The following is a 19,760-nucleotide window of genomic DNA, read 5'->3' on the forward strand; positions in this document are numbered from 1 at the left end:
AGCGGAGTTAACCCTAGAATTGGAGAATTGGATCAGGTGATGAGATGAGTGGGAGACGAGAGAGCGAGGGCGGAGGCAGCCTTGGGTGGTGGACGCGTGAGCCGCTCTTCTTCTGCTTGGTTTCTTTTCATTCTCCTCCTCCAATCTAGACTATGTGGGCTTTGTTATTATATGCATCGATTCCGGCGTCGTCCGGGGTGATCTACTTGACAGAAGAGAGTGAGCACACAGCGGCGTGGGTGTCGCCGGGATGCCGTCGCTGTTGCGTGCTCACGTCTCTCTCTGTCATCCCTTTCTCCCTGGCGGTGCCGGATGAGAGAAATCTGCTCTCCTTTACCCTTTTTCTTCTTTCCTTGCTTCTTTGATCTTGTGTGATGAGGGTTGATGACGGTGACGATGATGCGATTTGGTGAAAGAGGCAACCTTGCGTGGGTATATCGATGGTGGATCTGATTGGACGCTCGTGCGCGGCAGGCTTTTCCTTTTCCTCCTCCTCCTCCTCGAACTTCGATGCTGTCTTGACTAGTTCTGCTTGGTTTCCCAAGTACTGCTACTACTACTAGTTTTGGGTCTATTTCAGACTTGGAGAGACTGGAACTTATGGATCATGGAAGCGTGACTTTTGAGACGATTGTTTCGGATAAGGGCGAAGTACATGATCCATCCATATGCCTATTGTCTTCTCTCTCCTTTCCTTCTCCGCTTTCTTCCTCTTTTCCTTTCTAGTCTTCGTCAAGATCCATGCTCAAACCCTCAAGAATTCGTTGCGTTCTTCTTGGGCGTAGATCAACTGTAATAATCGTGTAGGTAAGATTACTATTTCCTCAACCATGACTCCATGGTGAGCTAAGGCTACCTTGATCTTTCTTTACATTCCTTGCTTTTTTCTGTTTGACCGGATTTCTTTCTGTTTGACCAGTGGATGCAGCACCTCTCACTTTGGAGCTATCAGGTCACTTATCTCCACTTGGTATTCTCTTGCTATCCACATAAATATCTTTCTCTTATTTATTTGAGTTGTATCAGCTTCTCATATGATGCTGTCTCTTTTTCATTTGATATTGATTCTTGTCTCTTTGTTGCTCATTAGTTGCTTCAGTTAAAATTTGCTTCGCTCCTGCATCAAAACCACCATTGACGTGGTCCTCCATTCTCTCGCTGGAAGTCGGATTTCGTTCCATGGTCGACGTTCTATACCAGTGTTTGGTAGAGAAGCAAGTTGAGGAAAAGACTTGTCTGCTTTTAGGTTCATGCAGTGGAGGTTCTGGTTTCTGTGGTCTCAGCTACTCGCTCCCAGAAAGTTCTCCTTTTGCTTAAGGTAATGAGACAGCTCTTCGTAACTTCCTTGTCGCTAATGTTTTCCACCAAGTTGTGTAGTTATACTTTTGTAGTGTGACACACTTGATATCTGTTAGACGACTAATTCATGGCTTTTATTAGGGGATTGTGTAAGAAGTTAGGATTAGGTATATATTTTATGTCATCAAGAGAACCTTGAACACAAACATGATAAATCAATGACAATCGCAAAGAGGATGACACTTGACCTCCTGATCTCGCGCATCGAGTACAAAATTCATGTTTTGTCTTCTTGATGAGGGAGATGTGGGGGGATGATATGTCCTCATGTTTAACTATCTTATAAAGTTGGCTGACAGAAAATTTACTAGAGGACTCAGTTGATACATGTTCTTTAATGTTAATTAACATGCGCGATTTAACAAATTGTATCTCGGCTTAGAAAATATGGCTCTATGTCCGCATTACGATATACATGCATCACTTGCCTTTTCTTTATTCCATCATGAAAATCCAATTTACTTCTAAGTTCTAACTACATCTTTTGTGGGCATCAAAGCAATATGATGCTTAAAATGTGGCAAACTAAGCTAATTGTGGTTGAGTGATCTCTATTGAAGATGCAAGTGCAGTCTCTTGGACTTGGATTATATATAGAACGTATATGGAGGTAAGAGTGATGACATGATGGATTGTGGCATGGAGAGAATGTGATGGATGGATTTTGTTGGTTCTAAATAATATTTTTATGCGTAGAAGGCAAGAAAGTGAGCTTTCTCAATAGATTAAGACTTGGCTTTTGACTGAATCCTTCTTCAACTCTTGGTACGATATAGTCAAGTTATATGTAGCAAAAGGTAAACAAATTAGATAGAAACTTTCAACATTATTTGTGCATCACAGGATGAGCATATCATGAGGACAGAAGGGTGTATTCAGTCAAAACTGTCAATTCATAGAAAAGAATTCAACATGGTGATTCTTATCCAGAAACACAAAAGAAATCCTTGTCATTAGGACCACCTCTCTCTTAGTCATGTGTAGACTTCTATCCAATTGGCCACTTTTTCCTTAGTCATATGGAGACTTCTACCCACTTTTTTCCTAGTCATATGGAGACTTCTACCCACTTTTTTCCTAGTCATATGGATAACACTTGTACTCAAATTATATGTGTCATTCTAATTTTTGTATTTATTTTCGGATGCATTTGGTTTTGTCTTATGATGCAAAAAATTTTACGTTGTCCTTTTCCATTAGAATCTTTGATCATGTCATGTACTTGTGACTTAATTTGCTTCACTCATTTGTTGGTTATCTTTCAGCTACATCTATCACTCTGATGCTTAAGTTAATTTTTTATTATTTCGGAATATATGTAGCTCTTTCCTTATAATCGAGAATGGATCAGTCACACACAGAAAAAGATAAGATGGATATGTCACACGGAGAAAAAATTAATATGCATCTCAAGGTATATAGCCCCTCCCTTAATCTGCAATGGATCTACCACACGGAGAAAAAATAATATTCATCTGTGATGTGGCTTAGTCTCCTGAACCCTAGCAGAAGATTCAGGATAATGGTTTAGTATCGTTCTGATATAACTTATTAAGAGAACATAACATTCCTGTTTGAATTTTCTTTTCAGTTTAGGAAAACATCCCATTTTGAATCATCCTGACTTTTATAATTTTTCTTTCATTTTGTATTAAACATATGTACTCTTCTGTATCCATTATTTTGGTTGACTTTAGTCGTTATTGTGAATCTTGTGCTCCATCCGTTGCTTCTTATGTCCGCGTTATCCAATTTGCTCTAAGATCAAGTAATTCTGACTAGTTTAATATAATTGGTTTCTTCGTTAAGACTGACCACCTTTCAATTGTCAGCTTGTGTGAAAACCAAAAAATATTTATTAACATAAATATAGGGTTTGTTGTGCCAACCTGTATCACTTAATACTGAGATACATACTAGTTCGATGAGATATCGGTACGAGGATCGTCCTTTACCAGGTGGTATCATCACATGACCTCGTATCGAACGATACGATATTTTTGTCGAGCGATAACAATCGAAATCCAATCATTACCATTCGAAAATCCGATTATTACCGACCTATACCAGTTGGTAACGGTCAAGGGTTGAGATTTCTCTATTTCAAATAGTCAAATTAATCGTTTAAGGCTTAGAAGAGGGTTTTTAAACATTTTTCTTCCTCTTTCAATTCATTTTGCTCTCTTGATCTTTTCAACTCTATTAGCTTGTGACACCCTGATCGATTACGACGATTAGACTACACCTTGTATTGATAGCCTCGGATGTGAAAGGTTCACGACGATCAGATTACGACCATCATCACATTGTTGCACTGATGACATATGGTGTATCAGTATACTATGTCATTGGATCAATTTTAGGATTGAGTCCGACAAACATATCATATTAATATATAGATATATAGGATCAAGGACCCCAAAACATCGCTCGTAGAGTCTCAGCGTTCTTTTTAGTAGTAGAACAGATATATTCGTTGATTAATTACTTAATTCATTTGAATCTTAAAGTTTAAGTTATTTAAAAAATAATCTAACAATCAAATTATTTCTTTGTAGATAATTAAATATTAATGGGTGGACAATTCAAAACGTACTGTAAAGTTACTCCTCAAAGCTCAAAAAAGATGTCACTATTATTTCCTAATTTACATTATTTATGTTAAAATTATACTAAAATTATATTTATTTTTAACTTAAAAATCCTAATCTAATTTTTTAAATTTTTTTAGATATTCTTGAAGTTATTTTTGATGATTTTGGTTGTATTATTGGTACGCCCCTATGTATCATCGGTACACCTCGGTACGTACCATACCGATACCTAATCGATACATCAGTACATATCAAAATTGCAAACCTTATATAAAGATTTGTTTGTCTGACATTTTAGGCTAGTGAAGAATTAAGATACGGGTGTTGTCAGATCCAGGAATCATTAGCATTTGTTTTGATGGAAAACTAGGTCAATGAATACAAGAGACTGCCATGGATGGTGTTTGATTGCAAGAGACTGCAATGTCACCCTTACTCCTTGTATTGTATTTGTTCAATAGTATTTAAAGTAAAAATTAATCCCATAGGAAAAATAGTCAATATGGATTTATTTATTGCTATGTAAGCATTTTACCACTTTCTACCCTTAGAATGGCATGACTTTGTTGACTGGCTTCCTCTATATGAAGTGAAACGTTTCTTCTTCTTTTTTCACATGAGGTCTGTGTTATTTGGAAGGCGATACTATTCTTATAGGTGATGTAGAATTTGAAATTGAAGTTTAGATCGTAAAGAAGGTGATGTAGAGAAATAGAGAGAGAGAGAGAGAGAGAGAGAGAGAGAGGAGTGAGATTAAAAATTAGAGGAGAAAAAAAGAGGAGTGAGATTATAGATTAAAGGGAGAGAAAGAGAGGAGAAAAAGAGGCTAGAAGAGAGAAAATGCAATTCTTTTTCATTCAAATCTGAACAGTTTCATGCATTAATAAGCTCCACTATTTATAAGGGTTTAAGAGCCTTAGTATAATCAATGTAGGTAATGATTTCTAAGAGTAATCTCTTAGGGAACTTGTATATCTTTTATAAACCCAAAATATAACTCCTAGGATATCTAAACAACTTTAAAATAACTTATTACAACTGAGAAAAAAAAGAGTACATTTAATACAAAAGTAAACTCCCAAAGGTAGCACCTAAAAAGGCTAAAGATTCTTTAATTTTTCAAACAATTCTCAGAGTTTCTAAGCCAACTAATTAATGACTTTTTATTGATTTTCTTATCTAGAATAAATTATTCTAATATCCTTTATAAAACTAGATGATTCTCCATTAGAAAGATTTTCCAAAGTATGCCTCCTAAAAAACCTATAGGAAATTGAATCATTATATCGGCTTGTCAAATCTCTTCGTCTGTTTCTCCATGTCCAAACCCTCAATTGATCTTTCTTTCGAAGCTTTTCATCTTCCTCTTCAATCCATCTTATTTCTTCCAAGTGATTGCTATATTCCATTAAAGATTAATACTATATGAACAAAAAGGAGCTAGCAGGAGTCTCTATGCTATCTCACTAGTGTTTAATTGTTACATGGAAGGAAGGGGAAGAGTAACACACAAAACAACGTTGCCTTAACAGTATAAATGGAGCTGCAAATATAATAGAAGAAGACAACTGTTTAATGGGCATTTGTGAGCAGTGATTTAAAAATAATAGAAGAAGACAACTGTATACTGTTAATAGTATATAGTATAATAGTATACTGTATACTTTTAATAATATACTGTATACTTTTAATAGTATACTGTATACTTTTAACAGTATACTTTCAATTTCGAAAGAGAAGCGAAAGAGAAGAGAAGAGTGTAAGGGAAGACCGAGGGTGTTGAGAAAAGCGAGAGCGGCAGCGGTAGCGGCAATGGCGAGCGACGACAGTGGCAGCGGCAGTGGTAGCAGTGAGCAGCGGGAGCAGGAGCGGCGAGCGGTGACAGAGCACATAACATTCCTATTTGAATTATCTTTTCAGTTTAGGAAAACATCCCATTTTGAATCATCTTGACTTTTATAATTTTTCTTTCATTTTGTATTAAACATATGTACTCTTCTCTATCCATTATTCTGGTTGACTTTAGTTGTTATTGTGAATCTTGTGCTCCATCCGTTGCTTCTTATGTCCACTTCATCCAATTTGCTCTAAGATCAAGTAATTCTGACTAGCTTAACATAATTGGTTTCTTCGTTAAGACTGACCACCTTTCAATTGTCAGCTTGTGTGACAACCAAAAAATATTTATTAACATAAATATAGGGTTTGCTGTGTCAACCTGTATCACTTAATACTGAGATACATACTAGTTCGATGAGATATCGGTACGAGGATCCTCCTTTACCAAGTGGTATCATCACATGACCTCGTATCGAACGATACGATATTTTTGTCGAGCGATAACAGTCGAAATCCAATCATTACCGTTCGAAAATCCGATCATTACCGATCTATGCCAGTTGGTAACGATCAAGGGTTGAGATTTCTCGATTTCAAATAGTCAATTTAATCGTTTAAGTCTTAGAAGAGGGTTTTTAAACATTTTTCTTCCTCTTTCAATTCATTTTGCTCTCTCGATCTCTTCAACTCTATTAGCTTGTGACACCATGATCGATTACGACGATTAGACTACACCTTGTATCGATAGCCTCGGACATGTGGTTCACGACGATCAGATTACGACCATCATCACATTGTTGCACTGATGACATATGGTGTATCAATACACTATGTCATGAGATTAATTTTAGGATTGAGTCCGACAAACATATCATATTAATATACAGATATATAGGATCAAGGACCCCAATACATCGCTCGTAGAGTCTCAGCGTTCTTTTTAGTAGTAGAACCAGATATATTTGTTGATTAATTACTTAATTCATTTGAATCTTAAAGTTTAAGTTATTTAAAAAATAATCTAACAATCAAATTATTTTTTTATAGATAATTAAATATTAATGGGAGGACGATTCAAAATGTACCGTAAAGTTACTTCTCAAAGCTCAAAAAAGATGTCACTATTATTTCCTAATTTACATTATTTATGTTAAAATTATACTAAATTTATATTTATTTTTAACTTAAAAATCCTAATCTATTTTTTAAAATTTTTTAGATATTCTTGAAGTTATTTTTGATGATTTTGATTGTATCATTGGTACGTCTCTATGTATCATCGGTACACCTCGGTACATACCATACCGATACCTAATCGATACATCAGTACATATCAAAATTGCAAACCTTATATAAAGATTTGTTTGTCTGACATTTTAGGCTAGTGAAGAATTAAGATACGGGTGTTGTCAGATCCAGGAATCATTAGCATTTGTTTTGATGGAAAACTACGTCAATGAATACAAGAGACTGCCATGGATGGTGTTTGATTGCAAGAGACTGCAATGTCACCCTTACTCCTTGTATTGCATTTGTTCAATAGTATTTAAAGTAAAAATTAATCCCATAGGAAAAATAGTCAATATGGATTTATTTATTACTATGTAAGCATTTTACCACTTTCTACCCTTAGAATGGCATGACTTTGTTGACTGGCTTCCTCTATATGAAGTGAAACGTTTCTTCTTTTTTTTTCACATGAGGTCTGTGTTATTTGGAAGGCGATACTATTCTTATAGGTGATGTAGAATTTGAAATTGAAGTTTAGATCGTAAAGAAGGTGATGTAGAGAAATAGAGAGAGAGAGAGAGAGAGAGAGAGAGGAGTGAGATTAAAAATTAGAGGAGAAAAAAAGAGGAGTGAGATTAGAGATTAAAGGGAGAGAAAGAGAGGAGAAAAAGAGGCTAGAAGAGAGAAAATGTAATTCTTTTTCATTCAAATCTGAACAGTTTCATCCATTGATAAGCTCCACTATTTATAAGGGTTTAAGAGCCTTAGTATAATCAATGTAGGTAATGATTTCTAAGAGTAATCTATTAGGGAACTTGTATGTCTTTTATAAACCCAAAATATAACTCCTAGGATATCTAAACAGCTTTAAAATAACTTATTACAACTGAGAAAAAAAAAAGTACACTTAATACAAAAGTAAACTCCCAAAGGTGGCACCTAAAAAGGCTAAAGATTCTTTAATTTTTCAAACAATTCTCAGAGTTTCTAAGCCAACTAATTAATGACTTTTTATTGATTTTCTTATCTAGAATAAATTATTCTAATATCCTTTATAAAACTAGATGATTCTCCATTAGAAAGATTTTCCAAAGTATGCCTCCTAAAAAACCTATAAAACCTATAGGAAATTGAATCATCATATCGGCTTGTCAAATCTCTTCATCTGTTTCTCCATGTCCAAACCCTCAATTGATCTTTCTTTAGAAGCTTTTCATCTTCCTCTTCAATCCATCTTATTTCTTCCAAGTGATTGCTATATTCCATTAAAGATTAATACTATATGAACAAAAAGGAGCTAGCAGGAGTCTCTATGCTATCTCACTAGTGTTGAATTGTTACTTGGAAGGAAGGGGAAGAGTAACACACAAAACAATGGTGCCTTAACATTATAAATGGAGCTGCAAATATAATAGAAGCAGACAACAGTTGAATGGGCATTTGTGAGCAATAATTTAAAAAGCGATAGGCGCCAAAAGACACCACGATCCAAAAACGTCCGAAGCGCTAGGCCATCTCTCGAGTGCCATCTCTCGAGTGAAGTAAGGTGCTAAAAATTAATAATATTAAAATTAATAGTATTAAAATCAAAACAATAGTGTTATACTGTATACAGTAAACAATATATTATATATTGTTAACGGTATATAGTATAATAGTATATTGTATACTTTTAACAGTATACTTTTGATTTCGAAATAGGAGAAGCGAAAGAGAAGAGAAGAGTGTAAGGGAAGACCGAGGGTGTTGAGAAAAGCGAGAGCGGCAACGGTAGCGGCAACGGCGAGCGACGACAGTGGCAGCGGCAGTGGTAGCAGTGAGCAGCGGGACCAGGAGCGACGAGCGGTGACAGAGGCAGCAACAACAGCGAGCAACGACTGCGGGAGCGGGAGCGACGAGCGGCGATAGTGGCAGCGGCAGCGGTAAAAGTGAGCAGCAGTGAGCGGCAACAGTGGCAGCGACAGCAGCGAGCAGTAGCATCGAGTAGCGTGAACGATGAGCAGGGTTAGGGTTGGGAAGTCGCGCTGATATCGGTGCTTTAGTTGGTTCGATTGAACCAACTAAAGCACCGGAGACCGAACCAGACCTAAACCGCTGGTTCGGTCACCTGGTTTAACCCAGGTGCTCGCCTGAAGTGTCCGGCGCCTGGGCTCTCGGGCGAGCGCCTAGGCGGTGCCTCTTTGAAGCGTGCCGTCTGGAAATGAAGCGAGGCGCTCGGGCCTCGCCTCGCCTCGCCTAAGCGCGCCGCCTCTTTGAAGCGCGCCGTCTGGAAATGAAGCGAGGCGCTCGGGCCTCGCCTCGCCTCGCCCGAGCGCCTAGGTGAATGCCTGAGCGCCTTTTTAAATCACTGTTTGTGAGCGAGCCCTTGCAATCTTTAAATATCTGGCATGTTCAACACATGATTCAGAAATTTTGATGGCCAGGACCAGTATTTCTGATCCTGATCTATTTGGTAAGTAGATTCTGCAACCTGGCCATGGTGTGAAACATGTATCTATAATTGAAAAACAAGTGATAGCAATTTTCATTTGTACTGACATAGCATATGTAACAGTGAGTATTGCCATGCATTTCTTTTTTACTTGGCTTTGGTTGGCAATCTGCTGTACAGTAATGCCACATAGACACACTTAATCTTGAGCTCCAAACTTTTCTTTCAATATTTTGTCGAAATTACTGTGATTTTGTGATTTACATGTCTTCATCATTTAAGAGTTTATCATTAATTATTGGCAAATATTTCTATTAGCTGTCCATCACCACTTGAATTTCTATTTTTTTTTTGTCGACACAGGAACATGAACCATTTTTAGCAGTTCAATAACTTGATTTACAAAATTGTGGGATCATGAATTAACATTGAGGTTTTTCATTTAATTTTCTTGGAAGAAGAGACAAGTTATTCATAAATACATTATATAAATACTTTCAGATCCATCATAATGAAAATTATTTTTATTTAATTTTAATAATAAATTCAAGAGGAATTGTTGGTTACCTTTTAAATTAGGGTAATTCCGACTAAGAGGTCATAATTGAAATGCTAGTAAAATTTAAGAAAGCGACAAAAGCTAATTAATATCATTAAATAGGTAGTTTAATAAGATTTTCATACAGTTTATTTTACAAAACAAAAAAAAAATCTATAGATAGGACAGTGAGATGAAGCTCAGAAAATATTTTAGAACATTAGTTATCAAAGAATGCATTTGGTCAAACTTTGGTTGTTTGATTATAATTTTTGAAATAGCTTTTGGGAGAAGTTAAAGAACTTCCTCAGGGAGGATCAAAATGTCCTCCAGATTTTTGCTTTAAAAGATTCTTTAATTGAATATCTTTTGACATCAGCATCTATATTATTGTTGATACCATTACTCATACTGTTATTCTCGCCACCACCATCACTGCCAATATTATTGTTATTATTATCATCACTAATGGTTTCAACATTGTCACCGTCCTTTGCCATCTTCATTGCTATTACTACCATCGCTATTACTATCATCGTCTACTATCATTATCATCATCACTGTAACAACTGTCTCTATCAACCTGTGGTCATTATCATTCATTATTGTTGTTGTTGCCTCCAGTATTATCGTTATCATCAATACTAATCTTCATCATAGCTACCGCTACCATAATCACGGACCATTATCATTATTACCATCTCCATCATAAGAATGGTCTTCATCATCACCTTTATAAATACGACCGCAAGCACCTTCAGCCATTGCTATTGTTATCATGATTATCATCGTTCGTGCCATCGCCACAATCCCTCCACCATTATCAATTGCTTGGTCAATTATTTATTTGACTACAAAAGCAAAATGTGGTGGTAAACGCTAAAGCATTTCCTATATTCAGATTTAGAATGAGCTTTTCCTAAGTCCACCTTTTTGAAAGTGAAACAAGATCAAAGGGGTTGGAGTGGTTCAGATTTGATAAAGTCGATCTTTTTTTTTTTAAGGCTTTAAGCAATCTTAAATTTTGGATGGATCATGTTAAGAAAAGTTGTAGAATTTTTGGTAGAAACCTTATAGGGTTCAAATTTAATATGGCACATTAGAGTCAAAATAAAATTGTTTATGCAATTTTTAACTAGTTCAATTTCTGCGTGGATCGTGTTAAAGGGCTATGATAATAGTTTTATCCTTCGGGTGTCATATTGTGTTAATCAATATTATGATAATAGTTTTGTCGTTCGGGTGTCTGATTGTGTTAAGCAATTTTATCACCAGCCTCCCGAGGATGAATACTCAAAAGACTCTTTGATATACTTTTTACACTAAACCAACTCTAACAGCGAAGTTTGTGATGTGTTAAGCATGTTTTTTTACATCTTTGAAAGTTAGCCAATCTTGAAGGTGGAAGGTTATATATTTTGTACTTTTCGACAACCTACCCTAAAGCTAATGGCCGTAATGTATTTGGTGTCTGCTTGTTCTCTACTTAGCCAACCCCAAAGGTGGATGAATTTTCACTGCTATGTCAACTCCGAAGGCAGAGGCCTCAAGGTATTATTAAACTCATTTTGTTCTTCACCTGGCCAACCTTGGGGATGAAGGCAACACACAATGTTCCAAGCTTAACCATGATCAGCATAGGATGAAAAAGGTTCTATTGTATGCTTATACCAATAGGAAAACAAGGACTTATACATGAATGAATGAGCAAAGGAGACTGTAGAGAAGATACTATCATTGCATGACAGAGTGACTTCATCTTGCCGCCAAAGTACTTATTTGTTTCAAGGTGTTCAAAATAAAATCGGATAGAATTCGCATACATCTAATGTGCAGTTAGGTTGAACTCAATTGGTCAATGTGTCTGAAACTTTGTGCAGCTGCGGCTAATTGAGACCATTAGAGGTTATTTTATCTGAGGCAAAGTCATGGATTGAACTTTGAAGTACTTCCGAGGATAAAATCATTGTTTTCAGAAAGCACAGATCAACATAGGGAATGTTAGACACACATCATGATCTTGGTATGAGTATTCATGGAACATAGGTAAAAGAATATGTGCTTGGGCAATTTATCCATAGGTGAACCACCCATAACACAACACACAAACTGAGCAGATTCTTTCGTTTACTACTGCCTATTTCAACTCTACCATTCTTCATTCAGGGATGATACGACACGCGAGAATGAGCCAAGGCTAGTTTTTTCTGTAATGGTTCCTAAAAGAAATTGAGTGCTTAGTGGATAGAGAGAAATTTTGAAAATCCAATCAGCTAAGTACAGAACAATAGCATAATCAACAATAGAGGAGAGGAGGGATGAAGAAGAAATTAGAGACCACCTATGATTTCTCATGTGTTAAATAGTTATGTTTACTCTTTGCAAATGTTTGCTTCTCATTGTCAAAGAAATGCCTTTTACACTCATAAATGAAGCTTAAAGATAAAACCCAGATCATGCTAGCTATCCATCTTTTGATCTCATAACGAACTCAATCTAATTCTTGTATTTTTTTTTACATTTTCATGTGTCTATACATGCATGTCTGGCAGCCTTTCTGGTCTTTCTTTTTTTATTTTCGTTTTAATTTATTGATTTTTCATTCCTGTTTCGTGTATAAATCTAGATCCGATTCGACAATTAGTTCAACATGGATAGATCAGATGAAACAAATTGGCTTCTCATGGCAATTTTTTGCATCAGTCTAGCCTCTTCTTATTATTATTGTTTTTTTACTTTTCCAAGTAAGAAGCTTAAGTATGTCATGCGTTGACAAACCCTTCATACTGACCGATTTAATTTGTTGCAAAGAAACTCGATCACAGTGATAGTAGCTGGAAAGGCCAAACTCCAATGGAATTATTGCCGAATGTTACTATAAGAAGCAGATTCTTTTCCTGCTAAGTGTTCCTTTCATCTTGTCCAGACTATCTATTGCTTGATGTCCTTACAGATCTTTCTAGGCTATCTTCCCGAGGGCTTTAATCTACTTGAATATCTGCAATTTTGTGTGAGGGAACCGAGACAAGGGCAATCCAGTATGAATGATATTGATCTTGTCCTTTCCTCATTGAATCCTCAATTCACATTATGCCTTGCTTTCGACAAAGCTTTTGTTTGCGTCCATTTCGCGCGTCTTAGTGCTTTTGTTCTGCCTTTTCATCAAGCTAGTGATACAGTATACGTTCGAAGTTGCTATGACAAGAGCTAAACCGAGTTGAGCAACATTATCATGTTCATTATCTGGGTTTTACTATTTGCTGCATATGTGACGAAGACATTGAGATAAATTTGAACTCATCAAGAGACATATACGCATTCCTATACTCTCTTTTCATTTTTATTGCACTTTCTTGTCCGGCAATATGGTGGTAACAAATTGTCAAGCAAGGATTTCGGCCTTCTAAGTTGATGCGCATAAGCATTAAACGTCCAAATACAGTATCTTTCATTACCTTCGAATTGAACTTTTCCATGGTTACAAGGTTCTGAATTGCCAAACTTCAGCAATGTACCAGTTCTCTGAGAGATTGATGGAATGGTTCTCATACATTGGCCAATATCAGGAGTTTTGTTTCCTTATACAGTGCTTGTAACTGATCTCCATGAAAAGGACTCTCTTAATTCAGAGGGGAAAACTAAAAGGGAAGCTGCAGTGCAATCGAAAAGATAGGAAGAAAGCGTGTTGGTTGTCGTGAATCTATCAAATTGGATCCAAGAGCTGAAGCCTAAGCCATGGAAGAAGTGGAGAGAAGATTTCTACGGATCGCTGCCATAACTGTAACTTTTGCCATGATGACCAAAGAAATGCTTGATGTCAAATATTTTGGCTCACAGAAGCAAGGAAATCATGGACATGAGAGGCTTCAAAGAAGATGAACAAGTAGTAGAGGAGTACTCGCTTGTTCGGACCATTTAACATGTCTTTGTCTCACAACCTTCGCTGCATTTGAGGCTTCAACAGTCGAGGGAGGGAATTGTCATCCTTCGAGTCTCCTTCGTTGTAGAGTTGCAGTGTGCAAATCATCCTTGGTTTTGGTGTTGCAATGAGCATTGTTTTATTTTAAAAAAATGGGCATTTTTAGATTCCTCAACTCTCCATGGACTTTGAGAAACCATCGACTTTTGAATGTTGAACAAGCCATTTGATTGGTTATGTACTGATTGAACGAAAGGATGTTCTATAAGTTGCTATGTTGTTCTTGTCTGATAACATGAATTGCATATGTTGGTGTCCTGATTTTGCAACCATCGATCCAAATCTATTTCCTTAAGTCTACAAGATAGTGCTTATGAATGAATCTTTTCATGCATACCATTCGTGCGTATTCTTCGGGGGGAACTTATTGCTATAACTGTGGTTGATTTTTATTTCATTTTAGAATGTGATTTATTTCAATGTGGCAAAAAGAGTTGTATTGCAAAAATTAGTTCTTGCATGCTCCATAAGAGATCAATAGCACTATATTATTTCACATATTTGTCCTCGTAAAATTTGAATGTGGCATATTTTCCTCTATATATTTTAATGTAGCATTCAGATGAGGATCTTTCGTATGTGCCTCTAAAATTTCAAATTAATCACTATTAATCATTATTATTATTTGTTGTATACATTTTAAAATATTTAACATAAAATAAGCTAAAGTATAATTTAAACTGTTATCATAGTGAAACTCTTATATATATATATATATATATATATAAACCCTCGGGCACGGCTTGTCGTTTTTGTTATGCCAACGTTCTGAACTCCGTGGATGTCCTCTGAGCCGCCACAACTTGCTTCAGACGGCGTGATGGCCGACGTGCTCGCCCAAGGCAGAGCCGCCTGCTACAAGGCAAGCCAAAACCAAACTGCCTTCCTCCTTCTCATCCCCCCTGTATCTAATTTCGTCGAGTCGTTTTGACAAACAGGCGCGGGATGCCTTCTTCGCGTGCTTGGAGAAGGAGTCTGACAAGAAGCCCACCGAGATCGCCACCGTGGGTCTCCTCTATCCCGCACAGTGCAAGTCCGCCCGCGCCGAGTTCGCTGCCAAGTGCCGTCCCACCTGGGTATTGTGTCTTGTTCAATTCCCCTGTTCTCCTCGCCCAAAGATTGATCTTTTTTTCCTTCTCTTTTATTTCTTTTGGTGATCCTTCGTGTGCGGTGGTCGGAACTCTGCAGGTCAAGCATTTCGATCGGCAGTATTGCGCCAAAAAACGGGTGCAGAGGTTGCTGGACGACGGGAATGATCCCCGCCGAGGTCCCATCTCCCTCCCTCAGCCCTACACTTTCAAACCCTAGTTCCCTTTGATCTATTCCCTGCTATTGGAAAGAGTTTGCTGCTCTTCACACAGACATCGGTTTGATCTGTCGGATCGGCCGTCCAGTTGCTGAAGTCTTTGGATATGCTTGTGTTGGAATTGTAATCCTTTTGGGAACTTGTTTCCTTCGATTGTCCTCATCTTGGTAAATAGATGTATGTGTTAGGAATGATAAATATTTGAAGTTTAAGCAATAATTTTACATAAATGTTTTAAGTTATTATCTTCGTAAGTTTCATTTTCATTGTTTATTCCTTATTTCATTTCATGTATTCTTAGGCCATTGCAACTGTCCCTATGACTTCTTAACAATATTGCCCACCTAAGACTGTGAAATTTCTTCTTTTAGTTCATGCACTTCATCGTGATGGTTAGTTCATGCTTAAATTTATACATCCTATGAAAATGTCATACTTCATCCACCTAGATTTTTTTCATGCATATTTTTTTTTAAAAAATCTCCATCTCCAAGAAGTGCTCTGACCATGACCCACTTAGTTCTTTCCCCTGGGAAGACTGCTGACATCAATTCTGGAGAAGAATTTTTATTAGGGCAGTAGTCTTTCACGACACACTAGAAACTGTATTCTCAGCTATTTAGACCTGGCCTTAATGGAACTGTACACAGTACAAACTAGTAAGAATATAGACTTCAAAACTTTTGGTCTTATAGATGTTGAAGGATTGGATTTTGGAAAATAGATGAATGAGTATATGCTTAGAATTAGTTTATCTATTATTACAGTTCGAAGTTAATGTTTGAAAAGATGTCACGAGTGTCATGCACTATTTAGTTTATAGGTCTCTCCAAGTGTCGTTGGTCTACATTGTTAATAGTGGAATTTCTAGATAAGAAGGCACCACACAGCACCAAATCTTTCTAGGACTAGTGCATGGATCATGACAGGTGATGTGGAAGATCTCTGGGGCTAGGCATCCTGCAAGATGAAAAACGTCAAAAGGGTACCAGAACACGCTCTGGCTGGACCCTTCCAATGCTTAGGTTACGCAGCTGAATTTGGGAACCGAGACAATGACTAGAGCTTCAAGAACATCTAGAGATTAAAATGTTGGATACAGATCAAAAACTGGATTAGATATTGACAAAAACATAGCTGTATCTATATCTATATTTGATTAGCAGGTATGGATCCATATACAACTATCTCATGGATACTTTATTCCAAAAGCGTATTGTTCAGTGCAGAAATGGATGTGAAGATTAGATAAAGATTGATGAAGTACAAATACGAATACAAGCCCGAACTGTGTATAGGACTAGATGTGGTCCCTAGGGACACGAAAAGAATTTAGACATTCGTCACTAAGATAAAGTAATCAGGTGTAAATATAATCTAATATTATTTTTTATGGATTTTATAAGTATATATTAATGAATCAAATTTTGGTGTACCGGTCTGTATGGACCGAACCATATATCTTGATACTAGTTAATATTAGTTTTTTATTTTTTTCAGGTGATATTGAACAGTGTAAATTGTACAAGGCAGTGTGTGTGTGTGTGTGTGTGTCTTCTCTGACGAGATGCCATTTGACATTCCTTATCAGATAAACAGAATTTCTCAAATAGATTCTCTGACGAGATGCCAAGACTAGAATTGGTTTTTATATAATAGTCGTCAACATGTCAACAAATATAATGGGACACTATTTAAAGGATGAGTTTTACCAAACATAAGAAACGTGAAGTTGTGCTTCTCATAGTATTAATCAAAATTCTTATCCAATAAGAGCTTATACAAGAGTGAAAAAATAGCATACATCTCATAAGTGATGTTGTAGGATGATTAATAGAGAGGTAAAATTCTGGAGTAGAATGGAGATCTTAATCAGGTTGAAGTTAGGAATAAGGATTCAGAAAAGTAGAAGTAATAATGGATTCTCTACTTGTACACACCAAAATAGGAATTCGTGTATACAAGGCACAGAGTGCTTGAACCAATCAGTTAAAGCATAATGGTTATAATTGTGATACATTAGATTAGATTTTATGGGCACTAGTAGCAGATTGAGAATTTGAACAACTAAAGTTATGATATGGTAACTTCGTTAGCCAATTGTTAATTTATGATTGGCTTGAGCTGCCTATAATTAATTCACTTTAGCATATACTTGGCATAAATCCAGTGGGTGACAGCTTGCTTTGTACATGAATTACAAGTTCCAAGCAACTTGTTATCATCCCTTGAAAATTTAATCTCAATTCTCTTTATGTTTTGTATACCTTGCCAGAAACCATCCATGCCAATGTTGTAGTTTCTCAAGAAATTTTGCTACTGTTACCTGATTGAATTGGATCCAGTGGGCCTATACATTTTAAAATGTTTGTGGTCATCAAACCTGTTTACTTGGTTGCCTTGTTTCCAATGCTCAGGTGATCTTCTACCTGTTTCCTGTGCCAACAGAATGTTAGTTTTATTACACATTACCACTCAATTCTTACTGTCATTGTTTTTCCAACACCTTTCTTGTAATCATTTAATATTTTTTTAGATATATCTTTTTATGTTGCTAAATGTTCAACTTTACAAGGCTACCATTTTTACAATTTAATCTTGTACCCCGTCATACATATTTTATGGTAATGCTTGGTTCTAGTGGATGCTATGCCATAAAATCATACTGTTTTGGGCTTTCATTGAAACAAAAAGATCTAGATCATGAGAATCTAGTTCTACTGTGTGTTTAAGTTTTGTGCTCTTTTCCGAGCTATCGTAATGTCTGAAGTGGAAGTTTGATGTCATATAACTTGATCACTTCCTTTTATTTCTTTGATTTAACATTGTACAAATCTGATGGTTCCATCATTGACCAACTGTGAAAAGTATTGCAAAATGCCAAACACATTTTTCTTTTTTTGTAAAAGACTGTCCTTCCATTGCATTTTAATGATTTCTTTGCTGCTTAAGTGTCTATCAACTATGTGAGTGGCTAAGATGTCTAACTAATCTAATTTGATCAAGATATACTTGTGAGTGCCTAAAATGTTTCCAATATAAGCCCTTCTAGTCTTTGGTTAATTCGTTGTTGCTTTATGGAGTTTTTGCCACTGCCTTTAGTAAGAGATTAACTAATTGCACCTTGATCCTTCATTATTAGCAACGTTTGATTTGTGTTACTATCTTATACTCATGCTGTTTGTCTATAGTTTTAAGTTGTTTTCAATCTTCATGCTATTTTGCCTGGATTTATGCATCATTTTGTAACATGTAAAGGAGTTGTTTTAATCCTTTGATCTTTACCATATTTGGTAAATAATCTCTACCTTCACTGTTTGTCACACTCTTCATTATGTTTGGGTATCATGTTTTTTTTTTCATCTGCAGTTTATTAGCCTTTTTTTTTTTTCCCTGTTTTATAAGGTTGGCAGTGTTTAATTGAAGTCCTTTTACCACTTTGAAAGTCATTATATCAAAGAAAAAATAGTTGCCCAATCTGTAAATGCTTTTCAAGTAACCACAAATTTTATGAAATTTCAGTTAAAACAATAGAAATACTAGCTTTTGCCCAGGTTTAAATTTCACTTTGGGAATATGATTGATGCCCTCTGGATGGAATACATTCTAAAATAAGTGCTTTCACAAATCTTTACTAATTATTATCAATTATAAAAATATATAAATGCTTATTAAAGATTTTCCAGGAAGGTGGTTCAGAATAAATCTTCTCAGAAAGAACTAGAACTGCCAAAAGGCTTTTAGACCTGTTGCTATCGTGGAGCTTCTTTAATGTCCTAGATTGTCTTTGCACTCAGTTTTTCTTGTGAAATTATTATATACTTGATTTGTTGTAGCTCTTATGGCCTTCAGTGATCCACTTTTTGTCATCGAGTCACCACTTTGATTATGGTTACCAAATCTTTGTATTAATGTTACTCTTGTCCTTCAGCATTTGTATCTTTGATCTATCATCATGATGCATCCTCAATTTTTTTCGGATATATCTTTTTCATTATTATCTTCTGTATTAACCTCTCTTGTGGTGATTGAGTTTGTTCGGTCTGTATATTCATCAGGAGCACTGGTTTCTATGGTTCTTATGGTTCTTTTAAGGTTAACTTTTTGAATCTGCATGGCAAAGACAGTTCCAACCCTCAGTGCCAGAGATTCTAAGATTATTGTTCAACTCCCAGGTTGTTCATTTCGAAACTTCATAGCTCGACTTTCTTTTGACTTTTTATAGCTGCCTGATGCCTTTGCCATATGACTTGTGTCTTAGAGTTCATGCTTTTCTCCATTAGTGACATCTCTCTCGTCTAGCGCTAGTTGGATTGATGATGGCCATATAATGCCTAATGTTCTTGTTTAGCATCTTTTATAGTTTATCTTCTCATTGCCATTTGTTTGCAAAGCCTGCAGAAGCAGCGTAGACAGCATGTGTAGATCTTATTTTAAGAAATGTGAAGAAAAAGAAAAACTTTTCTTATTTAGGTTTTAGGTAC

At 36.2% G+C, this 19,760-nt stretch overlaps 1 protein-coding gene and 1 long non-coding RNA gene across 2 annotated transcripts; both read left to right on the forward strand.

The window, feature by feature from the left end:
* LOC135609410 (uncharacterized) lies at positions 1-14,239 on the forward strand. The gene is made up of 3 exons (XR_010485771.1): positions 1-807; positions 920-970; positions 1,091-14,239. It is a non-coding gene; the product is annotated as an uncharacterized LOC135609410 (long non-coding RNA).
* Positions 14,240-14,700: 461 nt separating this feature from the next.
* On the forward strand, positions 14,701-15,518 carry LOC135609411 (uncharacterized). Its single transcript, XM_065102651.1, has 3 exons — positions 14,701-14,832; positions 14,909-15,046; positions 15,159-15,518. The coding sequence occupies exons 1-3, from the start codon at positions 14,752-14,754 to the stop codon at positions 15,276-15,278; spliced, it is 339 nt and encodes a 112-aa protein (XP_064958723.1). The 5' UTR covers positions 14,701-14,751; the 3' UTR covers positions 15,279-15,518.
* Positions 15,519-19,760: the final 4,242 nt, after the last annotated feature.

This window comes from Musa acuminata, chromosome BXJ2-4 (genome assembly GCF_036884655.1).
Source record: "Musa acuminata AAA Group cultivar baxijiao chromosome BXJ2-4, Cavendish_Baxijiao_AAA, whole genome shotgun sequence".
NCBI classification, from domain to species: domain Eukaryota; kingdom Viridiplantae; phylum Streptophyta; class Magnoliopsida; order Zingiberales; family Musaceae; genus Musa; species Musa acuminata.